The 23,033-nt window shown below is 39.8% G+C and overlaps 3 protein-coding genes across 3 annotated transcripts in view; 2 read left to right on the top strand and 1 right to left on the bottom strand.

Moving 5' to 3' along the window:
• Positions 1-23,033, top strand: part of LOC134744616 (spondin-1-like) — a 313,657-nt gene that overhangs the window by 107,056 nt on the left and 183,568 nt on the right. The window lies entirely within an intron of this gene.
• Positions 262-966, top strand: LOC134744780 (guanine nucleotide-binding protein subunit gamma-1-like). Its single transcript, XM_063678691.1, has 2 exons — positions 262-355; positions 432-966. The coding sequence occupies exon 2, from the start codon at positions 527-529 to the stop codon at positions 737-739; it is 213 nt and encodes a 70-aa protein (XP_063534761.1). The 5' UTR covers positions 262-355; positions 432-526; the 3' UTR covers positions 740-966.
• LOC134745019 (DNA fragmentation factor subunit alpha) lies at positions 3,340-6,117 on the bottom strand. Its single transcript, XM_063678988.1, has 2 exons — positions 5,521-6,117; positions 3,340-4,728 (listed from the first exon to the last, which is right to left on the bottom strand). The coding sequence occupies exons 1-2, from the start codon at positions 5,997-5,999 to the stop codon at positions 4,614-4,616; spliced, it is 594 nt and encodes a 197-aa protein (XP_063535058.1). The 5' UTR covers positions 6,000-6,117; the 3' UTR covers positions 3,340-4,613.

Genomic DNA, 23,033 nt, shown 5'->3' with positions numbered 1-23,033 from the left:
CGTTCCGCCCATTGCTCATAAAACCTCTTCACACTAACACCGCTGCCTGTACAGTACTTTGTAAAATGAGCATTACGCTGAAACCCTTATTAGTTTTAACAAATCGTGTATTTGTTTTCATAAAAAAAATATTTAAGGTAATTTCCTAATTTTACTTTATTCTATTTCTGTACCATTCTGTACGAATGGATGGCACTGGAACGTGAATCAGCGTAAATTGAGTTCATTGAGTATCTTTAAATGTCAATATATACGTCACATACATAGAAGTGAAATTATCCTCAGCCACCATTTTATTATTTGCAGATTATTACTAAATTCGGAATAATATCCATTTAAATAAACTGTTTATATTGTCAGTGCTTAGTGTAAAGGAAAAATTATCGGTGGGTTCTCTTAGTTCTATTAGAATTGTCGTATTGTTATTTCAGTCAGGTGACACATCGCAAGTAGCGAGGCTACGCCCAAATTTCTGTCGTGGATTGTTTAATTTGCCTTCAACATAGGCCTATCAGACACCGCCGTTATGGATATGATGGTATCGACATTGCAACAACAGCGAGCCGTGACAGAGCAGCTGCGGAGAGAGGCAGCTATAAAGCGCATTCCCGTGTCGTCGGCGGTGACCGACATCGTGCGCTACATCAGCGAGCACGAGCAGGAAGACTGCCTGCTCGTCGGCTTCTCCAGTCAAAAAGTCAACCCTTTCCGCGAAAAAAGCTCGTGCACTGTTCTTTAAGAAAGTATTTTACGTGTAACTTGCTGTAATGTACCTAAGGGTGTTGGAATTTCTCATCTAAGCCGTCGATGATCTACACATTTCAACTTTTTATTTAAGTCCAAGTGGTACGTGTTAACTATGTTTCTAATCCAACGTAAAACAGATTTTATGCTTGCAAAACAATTTTGTACTTCTGAAAAATCACTGTCTCTTATGGTCATAAAATAAATATATTTTAAAAATTATTTGTTTTTATTGTCATTTCACTCATTCCTGAAACCTTTTAGCAATTGTAAATAATAAGTTCAGACCAATTAACTATATGCTAACAACTTTCAATTAATAAAAACAACTAACTTCAAATTAGTAGGTGGTTTTTGATCAGTAGGCAATAAAAGCTTAAATTTTTTTAAATAAATATTAGCGGACATCTTACACAGATCAACTTAACCCCAATATCTATCTTTGCCTAAACTAAGCAAAGCTTGTACTATGGGTGCTAGGGCTAGGTGATGATATACATAACATTCTTACACAGATTGACTAAGTCCCATGGTAAGCCCAAGGAGGCTTGTGTTATGGGTACTCAGACACCGATATATATAATATATAAATACATAGAAAACACCAATGACTCAGGAACAAATATCTGTGTTCATCACACAAATAAATGCTCTTACCGGGATTCATACCCAGGACCATCGGCTTCACAGGCAGGGTCACTACCTACTAGGCCAGACTGGTCATCCAGACATTATACCAGACATCAACTGCCATGTATCGACCCGACTATTGCCACCGAGCAGTTATTTTTATAAATTCATCATTTGGCATATTTTTTGTTATTCAGTGGGATTTGATGAGTCTAGATACCCTTCCCTCACATGACCTTAATTATCTTGGTATTGCGAAGTTAAAAAGCAGTCGGGGTCAGCATGAATTTGATAGTGACAGTGACAGCCAAAGTGGCTAAACCTGGGCACAAACATAAGGAATAGGATATTGTAACAACTTTAGCTGTCACCAGTGTTGGCCGAACGTTAAGTGCAATTAACCAGTACAAATTGAACCGTAACGGACGGTTACAGTTTATGGTTCAATTTGTACTGGTTAATTGCAATTAACGTTTCGGCTAACACTGGCTGTCACTATTTGATGCTGACTGTACCCCTGGATAGCCTAGATCTAGATCAATGCAATTGTTGAACGAATTAAAATAAAACGACATAATTTGCTAAATGATTTATTGCTATTATTAGTGCGCAGTAAAAAGAAGTAACCTACTATTCAATTCCACTATAGGAATCAAGCTCCCAACAATTCCTAACAATAAACACAATATTCACAGCACTCCAAAGTACATATATAGCATAGCTTACGGCCCGGCCACGACATCGCGCGGCGGCGGCAGCGGCCATAGGTGGGAACAAAAGGTCCGATCGCTGTGTCTCGCTCCAACTTATGGCCGCCGCTCGCCGCTGCCGCTGCCGCCGCCACGCGATGTCGTGGCCGGGCCGTTAGTATAGGTATGGAATAAAACATCACATTGCCAATAAACACCATTACACCATCACAATGGCTAATATCAAAAACGAATAGCCACATTTAAACATTTACTGGATTGCACATTAGAACAAGACTGTTTGGTTTAAAAATAACAAGTATTTTCTTCTGAAAAGATATCAACATACTGCAACATAAAATTTTAAATGTTCAACAACATAATTATAGTTAACAGATTGTGAGTTAAGTACCAACTAATTGTTTAAATAGAGGGAAGTTCCCCCTCTTAGTTACGTAGGGGACATGTATTTTTAGAACGAGTAGGCGCACTTGGCACTATTTGGTACAAAAACATTTTAAATTAACTGTTGCAGTTATGGTGATAGTTTCATTGTAATGACTAGTCCTTATAGACCATTATTATTCACAACGACGGGACTTAATCGCGTAAAATAAGTTTTAAATTTACCTCCGACGTTTCGAGGACGGCGGTGTCTCCGTGGTCTCGAGACCAGTAACTGTCAACTGTCACATTTTTGACGTAAAATGCTTAAAGATGGGAAAAATTTAGTATGGAATTTTTTTAATTCCATTTAATTTAATTTCTACTATTTTATGTGAGTTATACATATATATTTTATTTGTGACCATTATTTAGATAAAATTCCTACAGATACAGTTAATACTGGTAACTTTGAATAATTGGGTGACATTGGTAAATGTTGGTGTATTTTTAATGTTCTAAGCCATCACTGAATTTAATAATATAAAAATATTGTATAAATACCTAACTTAATAATCAAATAATTATATCACCCTTGTATTCAGAATTATCTTGATTTCCTGTAGCAGAGGTAGTGCCCAATGTCAAAGGTGTTAGACAATAGTATTAATAATAGGTGCACTAGTCTTTATAATCATTAGACATTACAATAAGCTACATAAATTAATATGACTGAGATGTATGACAAGCCCTCTACACCACTGTTAGTTTCCACAAGCATGACTGTATATTGACTCACTCAACTATAGGCTATGATTTATATAATATATATGAATGATTTGGGACTATTGAGTACAGAATGCCAAATAAAACTTTGTAAATGGATTCTAAGTGATAACCAATCATTATTCTACCACACACCTATTCAGACCATACATTCCCTACGCATTCTAACTTACCACAATATGAGCATGCTTTTGACATTTGGCAGTGGAATAACAATTGGAAACTTATAGGTATAATATTCGAAACTTTTTGAGCAATTTGGAGTTAAACAAAGAATTCTTATTCTAGGGGTAAAATATAATATTTAAAAAAAATTAACAACTATCAGTCTTTTAAATTGATGTTGACTTGTCAACCTCGTGGCAATTTGTCTCTCAAAAGTTTACAATAAAGAAACCTTAACAATCTAGAGGGTATACATGCTTATGTTCTAGCATATCTATTGTCAGACCTTTTACTATACAGCTACCAAAATATCTTGACAGTAACTATTGGTAACATATTGAAGGAGTAAAAATGTAGTAATATGTATTACTTAAAGAAAATATGAAATGCCTAGCATATGCACCAAATGAGCATTTGAAAACATTATTTAATTGTACCATACCAGGGGCGTATTGCATAATAAACTACAAGTAATATTACAAGTGGAACTCCTTTTCTAAATCCACTAAAAGGAGTAAAAGGAGTTCCGCTTGTAATATTAGTTGTAGTTTATTATGCAACACGGCCCTGATTTTTATACAATATTTCATTTATTTACATGCAGTGGATATACTTAGCATGGCAGAGCTCAAGTTGGCAAATGATATTCTGAGGTTTTTTTCCGAGTTTTGCATACATTCATAAAATAGGAATTCAATTCAAGATATCTACAATGGAAATACTGTTTAAGGGTTACACACTAGATACATACAATATTTAGAATGTGGTTATTATGTTATTATGTAGGTATATCATCTCATATTCCGTATCAGCTCATATTCATAAGATTAGTGTATTATATTATAACTACCCGAGTATTACCTGCATACCTTTACTTTGATCAACTATTACTGTTTCTTGATTTACTTACATGATTGTTATTTACAAATCATTATTGAGGCAATGTTTTAAAAGACAAATGATTGCATTAAAACACAACTAAATAGAGCATCAAAACTAATTTAATTTTAATAGAAAAAAAGGCCTCTTTCATTTGGTGTATTCAATAAGTTACTTAATTTCTAACTAAATGATTATTTTAATTGTATATGCTTCATGAAAATGTTTGAATCATGGCAATGAGGAACAAAACAAAGTTTGTAAACTTTTGAGCATTACCATTCCAAATGCAAATGAGTGAAGGGTTACAGGTATTGTATAAGTATGTGACAGGCCCTACACTCTCTCCTGCTTGGGCGGTGACACATCCTCGGAGCCATTTGAAACACTCTGGTGGTACAGTTTCAACAGCTCCATGGCGTCCTGTGCTTGCCGCTTCTCCAATAAGATCCTTAAATAGATACAATGAACATATTAGCATTTTACTTTATCAGAGTATTTAAAATCGATGTAGTGTAAATACAGGTTTAACATGGAAAAATCCATATTAAGTGACCCATTTTTGTTGTTCTTTAGTGAATAAAATATAAAATACAACACATTATATTCACTTAATTTTTTTTTACTCTGTCACAACACTAAAATCTATTTTTATTATCAAATAAACTCTTCTCCTTCATATTTTGTATACCCTTATTTTTTACAACAATTGTTACATAAAATAAATTATGTAGTTTTTAGTTTAAATTATATTAATAATCAAGAATGACATATTTATGGAACAAAGAAAAGGCAACAGACTGCTCAATGCTTTTGGGTTATATTTACAGCTGCAAAAAATGCCAGAGCATGAAATGTCAGAGGATCTAGCCTTGCAATAATAATATTTGTTTAATATATATATTTTTATACAGCCTATATTGTTTCCTGCTGCCGGGCAAAGGCCTCCCGTGTCTTCCACCCCTCGTCACAGAATCAATATATTTTTAAATGGTATCTCATTGTTGCTTTATTTTAAGAAGCCTACCACCTTATTTCATCTATTTTGTGGCATGTCTTGCTTACTTGAAATTATAGCAAAAAAAAAATGGTTTTAAGCCAGAGTTTTGGTTTTTAGCTACAAATTGTCATTATGGCTCCGGTCAGCAAGAGGTTAAACAAGCCCCTCACGTTAATAGTTCAACTTCTATTGTACACACAAGCTTTTTAGAAAAGATAAATATTGTAAGGCATGCTTACATACCTTCCAGAGGCTTCCTTGATGTGCTCCAGTATAATTCTGTTGTCGCGGTCCGTGACGATATCCGCGAGGCTGTCCGGGTCCATGTCGGACAGTAGCTCCAGGTCCTGGCCGCCCAGCAGCGAGATGTGGCACAGGTTGTGCTGCAGACGCCCCACCAGGTTTGCCACCTGCTCCTTCTCCCCTAGCCCCACGTCGTCCGTCTGGTCCAGCGACACCTGGCACTTCGGCATGTTTGGCGTCCACTTCTCGTTCCCGTGGAGAATCATCAACGATGTATCATTCTCTAATGTCGAAAAATACTCCTCATCGTCCACCTCAGTCCCGTCGGACTCCAACACCACAGTCAGGTTTTCTGCTGGCAGTCCTAGCTTTTCGGGCACTTTACTGAGTAAATCTTCTAACGACGTTGCTACCGTACCCTTCTTTTTGTCTCTGTTCACATCACATATTTTGTAGGGTTTGTTGATATCGTTCTCCATGGCTTTCGACTTATTTTACGAGAGTAAGAACAATTTATTCATTAACTGAAATAATATTGTTTATATTCACTTTATAATACAATTTAATTTTCTATAACAATCAGGATAACTCCCGTGATAGAAAGAAATAATGAACTGATTTGACGTTTTTAAAATGTTGCCAGTATAAATAAATAAACTGCAACAACTTTTGTTATTGAAATTGAAGTTGAAGCGATAATTCACCAAATGTTCTAAAAAGTTTCAAAATATTTGTTAATAAAATATTTTTAAAAGAAATAAGTAGTGAACGTAAATATTTTCATGGAGACGACTGACGGATGTGCTCGTGAAAACGCGACTCCGCCGAACATTACTCTGCCGTGTATTTCACGCCCGCCTCACTCCGCACCGCCGCCCCTTCAGCGAATCACCTGAACAAGCACAGACAGACTCTTAGTCATAACGCTAACTTTCCTAAAATCTACATATAGTTGGTCAAGCAAATCTTGTCAGTAGAAAAAGGCGCGAAATACAAATTTTCTATGGGACGATAACCCTTCAGGCCTTAACGCCTACTTTTTTTAAATTCTTCTACCAAGAAGATTTGCTTGACCAACTATTAGGTATAACCAAAGTCGCCTGTTATAGTATATAGCTGGCTCGGCTGTTATATTCAAGTTCCTAATTTATTATACTTTTGATAAACCCGATTGTAAATGTGATTCAAAACGCGAAGGTTTTAAATGTTATATAACTTTTGTAAGATCGAAAACATCGACCAAATTACCTACTATTCATAAAATTCATTGTAGCAAACCACATTGTAACCAGAGAGATAGGTGCCAATGTATGTTGAACGCGCTGTCTACCGAGATTACTAGAAAATCTCCCAATAATTGGACCAGCAAATTTCTTATTTGAGCCTCGGTAAATCAATTTACATCCATTTTCTAGTAAGCCGGTACTGCTGCTCAATTTTATATCCGAGACGATAGTTGCTATATATAGTCTATTTATTTTAACTTTACCTACTGCGCAAAAGATAAACTTAATGTACAAAAGGCAAACTAAATACCATGAGTCATTTTCTACCAGTCAAACTTAGGGCAAAGTAGATAAGATTGTAGACGGTGCATTATCGTACCTAAACCAAAAGTACCTACCTAATCATTATTAAAAGAACCTTATGAAATGTATGCACATACTTATTAAAAAAAAGGCATTTATTGTCGCAGAAAAAAAAGAAACAGCAATGGGCAAAGAAAAAAATAGACGATATATGTTATGTTAGCTGGAAGAGATACCTCGTAGGAATAAGTTCCCCTTTGTATTTTCTAATGTATATCTGCTGTTACCTATCCTTGTTTCGTACAATAATGTGTTTATTAAGTACTTACTTCCTATACTTATACTATTTCTAGTGCATACTTACCTATAATACGAGTACCTAGTTAGTTTAAACTAAGTCACAGCACAGATAGTTTGGTACTATGTAGGTATGATGTTTTCGCTACAAAGCGGAAAAATAATGCTACGGGCTACGGCGTCGTAGCAATTCATAGCAGCCAAAGCAAACTGATATTTTATTGGTCTACCCTAAGGCTGATTCAGATTTAACAACTTGTTACGGTTTTGATCTTATTTTGATACTACCTCGAATATCGCTCACGCTGATTAGTGCAAAGTGAAAGTCGTGCGTTAGACGGGCGACAATCACTAATACGATCATCAACGTTTCGTAATTGTCAATAAGGTGCTACTACCACGAGATCCCACGAGAAGCAATTATCCTCAACCTACAGTCTTGATGGATGGGCCTGTAACGTATAGGTACTTTCACCAGATACAGATGTCATAAAGTTTCCGCACGATCGTTACTAAATAGAAGTTCAATTCCATAATCCCAATTTATACAATCGCCCGCAGTCCCGAGGGAAATGTGTCCACTTGTCTCGCCGCCGAGCTCTGACGCGGAACAGCAATTACGGCTATTAACTACGACATCATTTATTCAACCTCAAATTGGAAATACAGCTGGAGCAAATGAGAGATTCGCGGTCTCGGACGGTCGTACGATGCAAGGGCGGCGGGGGTCACAACCGGTCATAGTGCGGCGCGACGGGCAGGGATCAATAGACAACCCCCAAGGGCTCCCCCCGCCCATCCCACCATTTTCTTGCAACGTATCTCACCTGCTATACTTTCACCCGACCATTATTTCTTTAAACTTATCCTTTACCTTGCTCTGCTTTGATATAGCTAAAAACAGGGTTTTCATCATAATTGAATAATGCCTTGAGACACCTTAAGACCTGGGAAAAATAAAGAATAGCGCTTGTAAACTTAAAGATGAAAAATGTATAACGGACTACCACTAATGTTTTATTAGCAAATTAAGTATGTCCCTAAAAACTACAGCGATGGAAGTCCCTACGATTTTTATGTTTTCGCAAACAGGTATTTTTATAGATATCTCTTATAATATTACAGTTATCATTATACTCGTAACAGTAGTTTCGGAGAAAATAGGCTGTGACAGACGGACAGACAGACAAACAGACGCACGAGTGATCCTACAAGGGTTCCGTTTTTTCCTTTTGAGGTACGGAACCCTAAAAACATCTGTGAATGCAGTTTTGTTTTTTTTAAATTAAATAATATTTCCTTTAAGTAAAATGAGCTACTCGTAACTTCAGGTTTTAAGGCACTTGGCACTTTCCCTCCAGGGCCCATAATTTTTTTCCACACTGTATAGTACACTGTCTAAGAAACCTCTGTTTCATTGAAAATTATATAATACGAACCGTTCTTTCGCTGACTTCGCTGTTGCCACTACCATTCCAATAACAAAGCAAAGCGAATCTCACTCTCGAAGTGTAGGTACCTAAATTAATTACCGGATCATGCCCGATCGTTTTAGTGGCATCGTCGTTTTGATCAAAGTAGGTATCATCAAGTCAACAAGTATAACCAGATATTATCCAGATCCAGGAATACATATCTACTACGAAAGGACTTTCCTTTATCTTAAGACGTAGCTTTGGTACCTACCTAAACGTGAAGAAAAGGTTTTATCATTGGTATATGGGCACCTCTATAATGTATAGGATATTCTTCGTAGTGAAACCATCCTAGTTTAGGACTTAAAATAAAATAGTTATATCCCCCCTGCGGCGTCACCTGCTGGGTGATTTTGTGGTTATGATCACGAATGTCAAAAATGTATTTATTTCAAGTTTGTGTACTCGTATTTGGATGGTCATACTAAAAAAGATTTCCCATGGGACCGATAAGAAAATCGTGAAATACCCCAGCAGTTCTTAAAAAGTAAGTATATAAATATACCGTCTAGCGCACAGCAACAGATTTCATTAAAATGTTAGAGCAATGTCATACACATTAACGAATTTTCCATTGTTTCTGGTATCATAACTAAGCTACAAACCATCTACAAATAAACAAACAGCAGGGGCCCATTTCTCGAACGGTATTAGACTAATATTATTAGTCCACGAACTGTCAAATCGTATAGGTTGCCATGACAACACACTAATAATATTAGTCAAATAATGGACTAATAGCGTTCGAGAAATGGGCCCCTGGAGCTGCGCGGAACAGCACGTACCTAACACGAAAACTAAGTGCCGTAAAATGGTCCTACTTTGCTCCCCGGTGCATAGTGCTCCAATTCAAAAAATGGACATCGTCTTATAAATTCAAACAATATTATTATTTAAACAGGTAAAATATATAAACGAAATTGTATATATATTCTGAATTGCTACGTTTTATCATAAAATAATCTTTTGTTTGGCGGGGCCTTTGAATTTGGTGCACAATGGGGTAACTTTGCGACCCTAAGTAAACTAAAGAATCGCATTGTTTGGGGTATTTTTGCTCCTTATTCATAACTTCCGATATTTAAAACAAAATTTCATAATTTACCGATAAAATATTGCTCTGAAACTTTGTTTTTACAATAGGATAAGGTATATCTATGCCTGTAATTAGTTTATGTAGCTTCAGAATTCAGATACCATAGTTAAGTTTTAAGTTTTTCGTACAAAACTTGTTTAAGCTGAAGCTATATAAACTAATTACATGCATAGATATACTTCATATCATTGTATGTGCAGCTTTATTACAATTAATCAAACAGGTAGTTTTAAAATGAGAACGAAACTCCGTTTGTATGGGAAGGTGAAATTCGGCCGAGCTTGTCGGGGACTAAGTGGAGCAAATATTGGAGCAAAGTAGGACGGTTTTACGGTACCGCATCTGTTATTACTAATTTCTACCCTCATCTGTTTATTGTTATTGTTTATTTGACTGTTTAGGTAGGTACTTGCGCCTCCACCCGCGACTTTATCCGCCACAAAGTCTCTAAAAGTTTGTAATCCCCTTTTTACCTTTCATATGCACTCATTGAATTCCAGTCTGTGTCAGTGCTTAGCGTCCTTACTTTAATTTAATTAGTTTTCGGATGAAAATTAATACCTTTTAGATATCACTCATTATCCTTAAATATTTATCCTTGCCCCTATTATGTAATTATATGAGGCGTTTTAATACCTACCAATCCTGCCATGTCCCATTTACAAAAATCATTATATAAGCATCATTTGAACTACTCATAATATAAGACATGGGTTGTTAGTGGAACGTGCGGTAATAATTCCGAGTTTGTTTAGTGCTGTTTGTTATAGTACCTAGTAGCACCCAGAGATTAATAGTTGCTCTTTGCACTTCTACGACTACGGACTAAGGACTACGAGCTTTTATGCAGCAGCGGCAGCGTGCCGAAAAAAAGTGAAAAACTTCCTCTGTTACCTAACTAGCATCGTGGATACCGGAGAGGATATTTCTCATTTTGCACTGTTGTCGATGAAAAGTTTCTTTGAGAATCAGCCTTTATGTTTTGTTTCATTGCAATGCAAAACGTACGTATTTAGAATGTTTAAAATTATACCAATATTGCAAGTTGCTAATACAATATTTGCTGTAGATAAATATATATTTAGCTAATACCTAAGTACATACTTGTATTTCATATTTTTAAACCTACGGACACATAAGTAATATTTTGAGATACAATATGTTTTGAATAAGAACAAAAATAAAATATAACCAATCGGGGTAGGTAAGTGTGTTCATTCATAGGGTCAACTGCACCTACCTACTCTCCATACATACGTACACCTTTCCTTTTCTTTACTAAAAGGTAGAGCATTATTTACTTTGTGAGCGCTCTTTACCTAGTAAAGAAAGGGAAAGTTTGTCACGGTGGAAGATCCGTTATTTACTACTTTATGTATCGTACACTAGGGCAAGTGCGCCCTTGACTGATACCAATACCAATTACAAGCAGCGAAAATCGTTATTGTTTTATATCACTTTGACAGGTCCGTCATCACTTCCATATTCATTTACCGAATACGGCTTCCAATCCCTTGGTACAAGCAAACAGCGGAACGATGCTTTCCATTTAGATCATTTATCCCCGGATTTGTAGTGCACAAATTACTGAAATTACAGTGCATCAAAGCGAAGCGCCGGCTGCATTTCACAAATCGACATTGTGATTGATGTCCGCAATGTATGTTGCAGCTAGTGTTCACTGTTCCGGTGTGCGGCCTCGTTACTGAGGGGCTACCGCGAAAACCGAAATTCGCAAATTGCGGGGATCTTTCTCTTTTACTCCAATGAAGGCGCAATTTGAGTGAAAGAGAATAATGCCCGCAATTTGCGAACTTCGATTTTCGCGGTTATAGCCCTGACACGACGTGATACGAGAGCCAGGGTAATAACAAAGACTAGTAAACTTTTGGCTTCTTTCTTGTAGATATTTTTCTGAAATCTGTCTTGAAAAGCCATTCCACATTGATAACATAAGCTCAATGGGTTGTGTTCCTGATGGCGAGTAAGCTACCAAGAGGCTTAGAAGTTTATAGTTTTTTATAGGAGCATTTCACCATACGTAAAGCTAGAAAGTGACTTTTGGTTTGATGATATTTCATAGCTAGGTCCTTTTTTACCACTGCGACAGATGTAGGTAGTGCATAAATGCAACTAACTAAGTATGGAAATTAAGTCTTTAATATTTACTCATCTCATCTGTGAGTCGCTCCAACTTTGCATATACATATAGGTACGTATTCGTGACAGGAAAGCTATCACGCTCCGCCGCTGGAATTAACCCCTGCATTATTAAAGGTCAGGCCAGAACAAACGACGCATATCTGCAATACCCGCTGAAATAAACATCTCGTCCCGCGAGACCGCAGTACACTCGCTGCCACTAAACCATATTTACCTTTAGCCCAGGTACTGAAAATAAAGAAAAAATTAAGTTAAGGAAAATTCTAGCGATTAGGCAAGTACAAAGGTTCGATTCAGTATCACGCAAACGGTCCGCAAATGACAGTGAAATACACAAGATCATATTTATATTTACATAATATGGAATTCGCTGGATTTAATGGAGCAGAAATATGACTGAATGACATCTCGTGTATGTAGAGGAGTAACAAGACGACTCCCTTGAAAGTTGCTTGATAGCTAAAAGCTTTGCCATATATTTAAAGGAAAGAAAAAAGACCGGCCAAGTGCGAGTCGGACTCGCGCACGAAGACCATGACGCAAGCAACGGCAAAAAAATCACTTCTGTTGTATGGGAGCCCCATTTAAATATTTGTTGTATTTTGTTTTTAGTATTAGTTGTTATAGCGGCAACAGAAATACATCATCTGTGAAAATGTCAACTATCACGGTTCATGAGACACGAGACGGTTCACAGCCTGGTGACAAACGGACGGACAGACAGAAGGACGGACAGCGAAGTCTTAGTAATAGGGTCCAGTTTTTACCCTTTGGGTACGGAACCCTAAAAGGTAAATAACGTCTTAAATATTTGCTTTACGTTCTATCAGCGGTTGTTAGATATACATAACACAGATGTTAAATCTGTGCAGTCGATCTTTCAATTAAGTTTTTATTTATGCGTGTAACGCCTTGACATTTTTACATCGATGACACAGGTAGGCACGTGTTTGCACCAAATGTTTAGACAGTACGGTTTCACTCACTATTATATCAGGTATTAGGCACCTTTAAATATGTACGTAAACTTTTGAGTTACAGTAGCAGCCGGGCTAGCACATGATTGGCGCGAGAGTATCTCGCCGCGACATAGACTACCCGTCCCTCTTTAATTTATACAGTTAGTAAAAGACGGGTAGTCTACCTCGCGGCGAGATACTGTCGCACCAATCATGTGCTCGGCCTTCGGCCTACAGCACATGTCTTGTTTCTAAGAATTCATAACATTCTCAATCAAAAAAATTCAACAAGTAAAAATGTTCAGTGACAATGTTTACGTCCTCGTTGCGTTCGTCTCATAACGTTGTCTATACCTATAATTGTTTGGAGTTGGAACAAATAATACTAAAACGACCGGTACATTTCAATTCTGTATTTCAATATCCGTACTTGGTAAACACAGAGTGATTCTTAGTAATATTGAAAACGTGTTCCATTTAGAAAATTAAACAGCCCAGGTGCTTTTAGAAATGCATGAATGATAGACTTCCCAATGGGATTAATTCATGTTGTTACAGCTAACTCTAAATCAGTGGGTCTATTCTCGAAGTTAATAATATTTAGGTTTTTGGCATTGTTCCAGGACTAGACTAGTTTTGACGATCGGTCTGGCCTAGTGGGTAGGGACCCTGCATGTGAAGCCGATGATCCTGGGTTTGAATCCCGGTAAGGGCATTTATTTGTGTGATGAGCACAGATATTTGTTCCTGTGTCATGGGTGTTTTCTATGTATTTAAGAATTTATATATTATATATATCGTCTGAGTACCCATAACAAAAGCCTCCTTGGGCTTACCGTGGGACTTGGTCAATCTGTGTAAGAATGTCCTATAATATTGAATAATTTATTATTATTAATATTTATAGATGTGTTGCATAGAATGCATAATAGTTACACCAAAGATTCACGAATTAGATGTGGAGTTTTCGTGCTTTGAATTTGATAGCTATAGTCGGTCAAACAACTTTGTCAAATTGTCAGTAATAGTCAATAAGTAACAGTCAATAAGGCGCGAAATTCACATTTTCTATGGGACGATAACCGTTCGCGCCTACGTTTTTATATTTGCCGCTTTTTACTACTGACGGAAATGGCTTAACAAACTATAAATAGATAGCGCTCTATAGAGTTTGCGGTAACTCAGAAAATTGTCACAAGTTGACGTTCACTCAATTCAGTAACCACAAAATATTTCATGTAGATCAGTTGCCAAACTGAGGGGCATTAAATTTTCTTAAGGGGCCCACTGATTACCAGTCCGCCGGACGATATCGGCCTGTCACAAGGGCCTGACTCTTTGATAGAAAAAGATAGTCTTATTGCGATTCCTATAAGAGGAAAGAGAAAATAGTGCCATGCTTAGTCCTTATCACCGACCGGGTTTTTTTTTTTCATGGTCGGGTTATGGCAGCATAGGTAGGAGGCGATGGCGAAATACCGAAATTTATAAGAGTGAAAGAGAAAAAGGATTATGCTGCCATACATTAACCTGTCAATACATAAATATGTCTTTCTCTTACCCCTGGTCGCTCGGTTTCATGTCTATAACTACTATATAGTTGAACTCGAAAACTGTCATATGATAAAATAATAACTATTTTATTGTCATAATTGTTAATGTCTCATTTTGTCATAATCTGTCGCTTGGTGTGTCCTCGTGTAAGAAATTGCCAGTCTGTTTGTTTATATTATATATCGTCCAATATTTAAGAAAGCTGTATACGTCGCTCGTCGTACTTTTATATATATTTACCGGTTTTCCCCGTTGGCGAGAACGTGGTGTGCATTTATTTCCTCAGCCAAGGAGCCTAACCAATGTACGTGATATTTCTTCATTCCTTTCGCTTTTCACTCGTAATTAATCAAGTTTTCTCGTTATTTTGTTACAAAGGACTTTAAAATTAAGCAAAGTTAAACACAAAAGATGAAATGACTCAGAAAAGCGTGATGGTCTTTTGCACACGTTTAGTTATAATACCTACTGTACCTATAGCATAGCAGTAATATAGCAAATTGAATTCCGTTGTTTATTTTATGTGTAACTTAATACTAACTTTCCAATTCTTCCTGTCAGTTTTCAAGTGTGACATTAAGTGGACATTGGATATATGTAGTCCTAGCGGTACACCCCTAAATTCAGAAAAATGCTGCAAATGGTGTTAAAAGTATGAAAATCGGTACGATTGATCTTTAGGTCTACGGGTCAAATCGGTTCAAATGGCCTAAAGAAAGATCAATCGTACCGAATTTCATGCCTTTAACACAATTTGCAGCGTTTTTTGGCATACCGCTAGCACTAATACCATAGAAAAAGTACTCAGTTAGCTCCGTGACGAATTTCCCAGAAGGCAGAAAGTTTCTTAAAAACAAATAAAAGTTTATTTTGGTCAATAGGATTGACAAGGATGAAAATTGATTCAATTTCCTTTACCTTCGGTATGTATGTATACCTATTGTGGCGTCAAACATATTACAACAAGGTATGAGCCAATTAGATCTGTTTTTATTACTTTTAGGCCTGTGGGATAAGGAAAGATAAATAAGGCTTAAACCGCTGAACCTTAACCTTTTTGGCGCAGGTATCTTATTTGAAAGTACACAGTGTTTCTCTGACCATGGGAGCTTTAAATTCAGGGCTCGATTCTACTTCCTAAACTGAGCTACTTTTATTATGGGACTAAAACCGAAATCACGAAAAAAATTGGCTTTTTCATACATTTTGGCTGATCAGATGTCGACGTTTTCTATGGAAAAGCCAATTTTTTTTCGCGATTTTGGGGTCGGTCCCATAATAAAAGTAGCTCAGTTTAGCGAGTAGAATCGAGCCCTGAATTTAAAGCCCCATGGTCAGAGACACCCTACATATTAAATAAACGTTTCAAAAGCACAACGGGTTAATTTTAATAGTGGCGTTTAGTAGTTTCACCTAAATGCTAAAAATTTTGCGAAGTTTAATTATGAAATGATCGTAGGTGTAGTGCGAGACTTGTGCTGCCGGCTGCCGCAGCCGCTGCAGCGACCTTCGGCGCGGATGTAGGTCGAGGTCAGGCCTCGATAACGTTACATACAATGGGCGATGATGTTCAAAACGGTTTTTCTTTGTATTCTGCTTGTTGCTTCTTCAAGGCGTAGCTTTATAAAAGTGCTACGCCGTAGCCGGTAGCAAGTGATTCTCGCTTGTATCGTAATCTGGACCGAGTCGCTGGTGGAACATTGCGTACCGACGCGACGTAGCGCATTAGCTCAATATAGTATCACTAGTCTTATTTTACTTGATTGCAACTTATTGATTTGATTGATTGATTTTTACTCAAAACAAATATTTCTTATTAGTGCCTTAAGTATTCTTATTTGAAAATAAATAGTCACGTGTTATGTATGTTTTGTACAGTCAGCCTGAAATAAATAGTGACGGCCATACCATACCATACTATACCATACCATACTATACCATACCATAACATACCATACCATACCATACCATACCATACCATCCCATGCCATGCTATGCCATGCCATACCATGCCATGCCATGCCATACTATACCATACACTACCATACCATGCCATGCTATGCCATGCCATACCATGCCATGCCATGCCATACTATACCATACACTACCATACCATGCCATGCTATGCCATGCCATGCCATACTTTACCATACACTACCATACCATACCATACCATACCACACCACACCACACTACACCACATCACACCACACCATATCATACCATACCATACCATATCATACCATGCCATGCTATGCCATGCCATACCATACCATGCCATGCTATGACATGCCATACCATGCCATTCTATGCCATGGCATACCATGCCATGCCATGCCATACTATACCATACCATACTATGCCATGGTATGCCATGCCATACCATACCATGCCATGCTATGCTATGCCATACCATGCCATACTATACCATACCATACCATACCATACCATTTATCGAATTATCTAACTAGGAGTCGCATAGTTATTAAATTGCACATGACTTGCATTTTTTATACGTAATTATAAGTAGGTACCTATTTATAAAAATATGTAGAAAGAATATATAATTATAATTACGTTGGTTACCGTGGTTAGTTTTACTGTGGAGTTACGTTATTATCCTGTCATGATCATTTCACGATTATCATAAATATCATAATACGTTAATAACTTGACTCCAGGGACGCGAATGCCAACACTGCTGCCTTCAAGGCATCCATCATTATTCATTAATTAAGGAATCTTAACACGAAAGTAGAAAAGGAAAATATTTACTCGTCATTCATCTGATTATTGGAATAATGTTATGGAAAGTAAACAAAAGATATTTAAAAAAATCTTATACTCGTGTAACTGTAACTGAGTTTGTTAAGTCTGACCTTTAGTCAAGGTTGTAAAAAATTGAATTACCTACATTCGATCGTGGGCCTAGTGCTTGCGTGATCTACGTACAGTCAGCAATACTATTCGCTTAGCACCTTTGCATACAAACTTCTATGCAGGGGGGTACCTTTTCTCTGCAGCTGACTGTACCTAGATTATGTAGGTATGTCTGTGCTCACCTCACATGAGGCCTACATTACTACTAATAACCATGCCAATAATTTAACTGTAAACGAGAAAATATTGTAAAAGTTTGCCCGTAAAAAATTTAATAGAATTGCAGACTGACTAAAAATATCTATTGCGGGGGAAACAATGGTCGTATTTCCATAGACAAGTTATCGACTATTTCTTGTATAATTTTAGCCATTTAACAATATATTTTAAAACAAATTTTAATATCATTAGAAGAATTAGAACAAATTAAATTATTTTCTGAAAATATTTTAATTTGTTTTTGCGCCAGGGGGTGCCATAAGCCTTCAGTATGAAGTGCATATACTTGGGAAACTTCGACCTATGCCACCGTGGCCCGGTGGTCGAATGGCACAGGTACCTGCCGCGATAGCAGAGGACGCTGGCTCGATTCCAGCCTGGGGCACTGGAGGCCTTGGTCACTTTTTCTAAGTATGACATTTATTTCAGATTATAAATTTAATATCACCGCTATTGTAACTCTTTTTTTCTTTTTAGGATTCCGTACCCAAAGGGTAAAAACGGGACCCTATTACTAAGACTCCGCTGTCCGTCTGTCCGTCTGTCTGTCTGTATAAGACAGTTGAAATTTTAACTGATGATGTATTTCTGTTGCCGCTATAACAACAAATACTAAAAAGTTCGGAACCCTCGGTGCGCGAGTCTGACTCTCACTTGGCCGTTTTTTTACAATTATTGAATAAAGCTTAATAGGTCACTAATAGATTCCTAGCATCCATAACGACCATAACAATAACACCTATGCACAAAAATCAAAACGGTTTGATACAAAAATATTTCATTATAATTAAATTCCCAAGATTTCGCAAATAAGTATCTTAGATTAAAATTTTGTTTCAGATCTGCAGTTGCGGCCTTTTTGGCTCCAACTTTCCGTTCCGCCTACTACAGCGCGACTAAAGTATATAATTATTAAAGTACTTTTACTTAAATTCGTAAACGGGGTCAGGTAATGTCAGACCTCTTAAGTGATTCTACTAAAAGTTCTGACAAACTTGGATCAAGTAATGAAATGTTTACGATTCGTAAATCGCTAAAGTATATTTCAAGAAAGTTTACCGCCTTCGTCTGAATCATTCTGGTTTAATTGTATTTAGCCAGTATACCGTCTTTAAATGTAGTCTTAATTATTTGAAATGTACTTTTCCTTTCTACGCTGGTATAACAAAACAATGGTATCTATTGCGTTCTTTGTTAACAAAACAATCCTTTTCAAAACAAATTTGATCTGCTTTTTTATTTTTGATTGTGATATATTTTCTTAATTATATTAGACTTATATTTTAATGGGAAGAGAAACCAGTCAATTAACAAAAAAAAATTCTCTTTGACTGACTCACAGCTCACAGACATGTCGACCCTCGATATCTCCGCCATTTTGAATAAGTCCAAAAACTGAACCGACAAAACCTGCTCACCAAATTTCTCTAGAATCGATTAATAAATGCGACATGTAGAGGAGAACAGCTGGATATACGAAAGCATTTTTGCCCAAAACTAAAACGGAGAACTTGGCTCTCGCTCGGTCAGTTACCTATTTTCGCAAATTTTACTCCAGAGGGCCTAGCCAAGATGCCAATCGTTTGGGCCGTAGCGAACGAAACGATAATATCTCTCTATCACTCTTCCATATTACTGCGACAGAGGGACATTAGCGTTTCGTTCGTTACGACGCAAACGATTGGCAAACCAAGAGGCTAGGCACTCTGACCGCTTACCATGACTTGCGTTGTCGCGCGCGACTCTACAGGTCCACACTTAATGGATCCTCTACACGATGGCCCAGCGTTGGACCAGCGAGGTGGCCATGCGATTGAGTGCATGAACTATCGAATGGGGCACGTGTAGATCGCACCATCGCTAGCCCACTACACTACCTTTGATGTGCGGACGAAAAACCGACACCGTGGCCATCCCACCGCCATCCCGCCACGCCATAAGCCATCCGACACCACTACCCTGTCTACACGCTGGCTCATCTTAGTGGGCCAGTATAATAGCCCATCGTGTAGAGAAGCCATAAAGTAGCGCTTGATAGGTATTATGAAGAGTCGCGCGCGACAACGCAAGTCTAGCTGAGCGGTCTGAAATGAATCTGACAAAACCTTACACATAAAATTTCACCAAGTAGTTTTTACTGCTATTTGGACTTGTATGAAGCTAAAATAGGTTTTTAAAGTAAAACAAATATTAAGTTAGTCCATCGAGTACATTTAGACTTGTAAATGTTGTTAAGAACGGCCATTTATCTCAATTCTGCGCCAAGTGAGAAAGTTCTATCACGTTCGCTAGGTAACGCTCCAGGCCTCGTAGACATCATGCCAATCGCTAACGCTACGTAGCGAACAAAACGCAACTGTCACTGTCGCACTTATATAGAAGGTGATAGAGAGACACAAAGTGATTCGATGGCGAAGCGCAAGCGATCGTCACCTTGGCTAGGCCGCTAGGGAGAAGTTCGTTTTTAGAGTTTATTCCTTTGTAGCTCAGTTACGCCAACTACTCCTTGAAATAAGCCCGAACTCGATATATTATGGCTACGTTTGTTAAAAAGAAGCCAGTGCTCTGATACAGATTTCTTAAATCTAGCAGACACCACTGTTAAACTGACAGAAATTTCCATATCAAACAAATATACTTTACTGCTAGAGAAAACATGTCAATTAGCTTGCTGCGCGAGTATGTTACGCGTGCTGATTTTCGACATTCATAACTGAATATCAGTCTTTATTTCTATAACGCCAAAATTCTGTTTTGATTTCTGGCTGTACAAACATCAATTGGCTTACTGATGTTTCGGCGAAAATTACTTGACAAACTTTCATCTCCCAAACTATGTATCCCATATTTTTAGTTTGGCGAAATTTCATTTCGCAAATTTACATAATCCATTTCCTGGGGTGTTCCGCCGCGTGCTTTGTAGACGGGGTTTCGGGAACTCGGTTGTAGACCTCCGATACCCCGTCGGCGTTGTTCTTGCGAACCCATTCTTTACGGCCGCTCTAGCAGCTTCTTCGTTGAAGGCTCCTCGGAACACTCGAGGGCCTTCCAGCTCGAACCTGTTCATGCGGGTGATGGAACTCCCGACCCATCACCCGCTGGGTCCCGTTAAGGCGGCATTATCCTTGATGCGAAGGCTCTTCGCCGCCTACCTGGTCTCCTTCGGCGCTGAGGGAGCGAGTTCGCGTCGTCCTCGCGCGATCGCTCTGCCGCTTCCTTTTGCGTTAGAACAGTGACGCTAAAGGAAGCCACTGCCGCCCATGCCTCCTCACTGCTGATCATACGGCGTATTAGCGCCGGCAGTGAGAGGTCTCCTCCCACAGCCGCGGACAACGCAGCGCGAGGCTCTGCCCATGCAGGGCATACCTCGCGCGTGTGCTGAGCCGTGTCCACGGCTTCTCCATCACAGTGGTGGCACGCTGTCGTCGGCTCTCTTCCCACCCTCTCACACAGGTACCAGCCGAAGCAGCCGTGCCCCGTTAGGAGCTGTGTGAGGTGGAAGGAGGGTGCACCGTGCTTGCGTTCGACCCATTCTTTCAGAACGGGTCGAACAGCGGCCACCAGGTCCCGGCTAGCTCCCGGGATCTCCAGACGCTCCGACCATTTTTCATATAGCACTTCTCGTGCTTCTTCCCGCCACTTGCGAACTTCTTGAGGGGCGGGCCAGTTTTCCTCCCTCCTTGCTGCCAGCACCCGCCAATAGACCGCGGACTGAACCTTGGCTTCAAGGTCCCAAGGCGGGCTTCCGGCTAGCAGGCCGGCTGCTGCGTGCGAGTTATCGCGATACGCTCTGGCCACCCTGAGAGCTATGGCCCGCTGCGGCCGACGCAATAGGGCCGCACTTCGAGTTCCCAGGGTGCCCGCCCATATTGGTGCCCCGTAAAGCGCCATTGAGCGCACCACGCTCATATAGAGCCGCCTGGAGGCTCCTCCTGGTCCGCCCAGATTTGGGAGGATCCGCCCAAGCGCTCCGGCTGCAGAAAGCAATTTCGGAGCCAAACGCCTGAAATGTTCCTCGAACTTCCATCTGCTGTCGAGAACGAGTCCTAGGTACTTCATCGTCGACCCGACGGCGATGGAAATTCCTCCCACGGTAATTTGGGCTCCCCCCGGTGGTTTGTTCCGAGGCCCGTGGAAGACCAGAACCTCGGATTTGTGCAGTGCGACCTCCAGACCTAGCGCCCGAATCCTGTGCACCACGTGTGCAACCCCTGCTGTGGCTATATAGGCGGCCTCCCTGTAGGTCCTGCCGCAGGCCGAGACGAGGGTGTCATCAGCGTAGCAGGTAATGCTGACCCCCCGTAGAGTGGTCCCGCGTAGGACCCAGTCGTAACCGATGTTCCACAGGAGCGGGCCCAGCACCGAGCCCTGTGGAACACCGCACGCCATCTCCCGCCTCCCCCAGCCATCCTTAGTTGGGAATACCACAACGCGCCCGGCAAAGTAATCCGCCACTGTTTTTTGCAGATAATAGGGCACGTTGTGATATTTGAGTGCCGCTTTTATTGTCTCCCAGGGTAGGGTGTTGAATGCGTTGGAAATGTCGAGTGACACGGACATCACAACCCCACCCTGACAGACCTCCTCCTCGGCAAAATCCCTTACGCGGGCAATCGCGTCCAGTGTCGAGCGCTGCGGGCGGAAGCCATATTGGCAGTCGCTCAGACCCGGCTGCATGCTCCTGACGAGACGAGTTGCAATTATGCGCTCAAAAAGTTTGCTCATCTCGTCGAGCAGCACTATGGGGCGGTAGGCCGACGGCTGATCAGGTGGGCGTCCGTCCTTCCGAAGGAGCACCAGCTTGCCCATTTTCCACCTATCGGGGAACCGCCCCTGAGTCAGGCACGCGGTGAAAAGGTCTCTGACTCTTTCCTCCATCTCGCTGAGTGCGACTGCCAAGGCACGCCCAGGTATGCCGTCTGGCCCGGGGGCTGTCTTTTTGGAGCAGAGTTTCAAGACAGCAGCGCTCATTTCGACCTCTGTGACTGGTGGAACATCCCTTATCACGTCTGGTGGTCTTGTGGTGGACGCCATGGCCGGCGGTACAAACTCGCCCCTTTCTGGAAACAGAGCACCGACGACTCGCTCCAGGAGATCTGGCTGGAGACTGCTGGTTAGTGGGGGCGCCCAGGGTCGGAACTTTTGTCTTACGGCCCGATACGGCCTGCCCCATGGATCCCTGTTGAGCGTTTCCAACCATTCTTCCCACGCAGCCTCTTTGGCCTGCGCGATAGCAGTCTGCAGTGTTTTACGAGCGGCCCTATACCCTTCGTAAAGAGCATCTTCCTCTCCTTGGATTCGGATGCGCCTTCTTCTGCTTCGCGTGTACCGACGGCGCGCA

The sequence above is a fragment of the Cydia strobilella genome, chromosome 10, assembly GCF_947568885.1.
Source record: "Cydia strobilella chromosome 10, ilCydStro3.1, whole genome shotgun sequence".
NCBI classification, from domain to species: Eukaryota; Metazoa; Arthropoda; class Insecta; order Lepidoptera; family Tortricidae; genus Cydia; species Cydia strobilella.
The sequence above is the reverse complement of the archived record's forward strand: the minus strand, read 5'-3'. Positions and strand labels throughout refer to the sequence as shown.

Coding starts and splice junctions, on each gene's coding strand:
- LOC134745019 (XM_063678988.1), bottom strand. CDS start 5,999: ATGGAGAACGATATCAACAAACCCTACAAAATATGTGATGTGAACAGA. Junction 4,729..5,520: donor ATCAAGGAAGCCTCTGGAAG/GTATGTAAGCAT, acceptor TATCTATTTAAG/GATCTTATTGGAGAAGCGGC.
- LOC134744780 (XM_063678691.1), top strand. CDS start 527: ATGGATATGATGGTATCGACATTGCAACAACAGCGAGCCGTGACAGAG.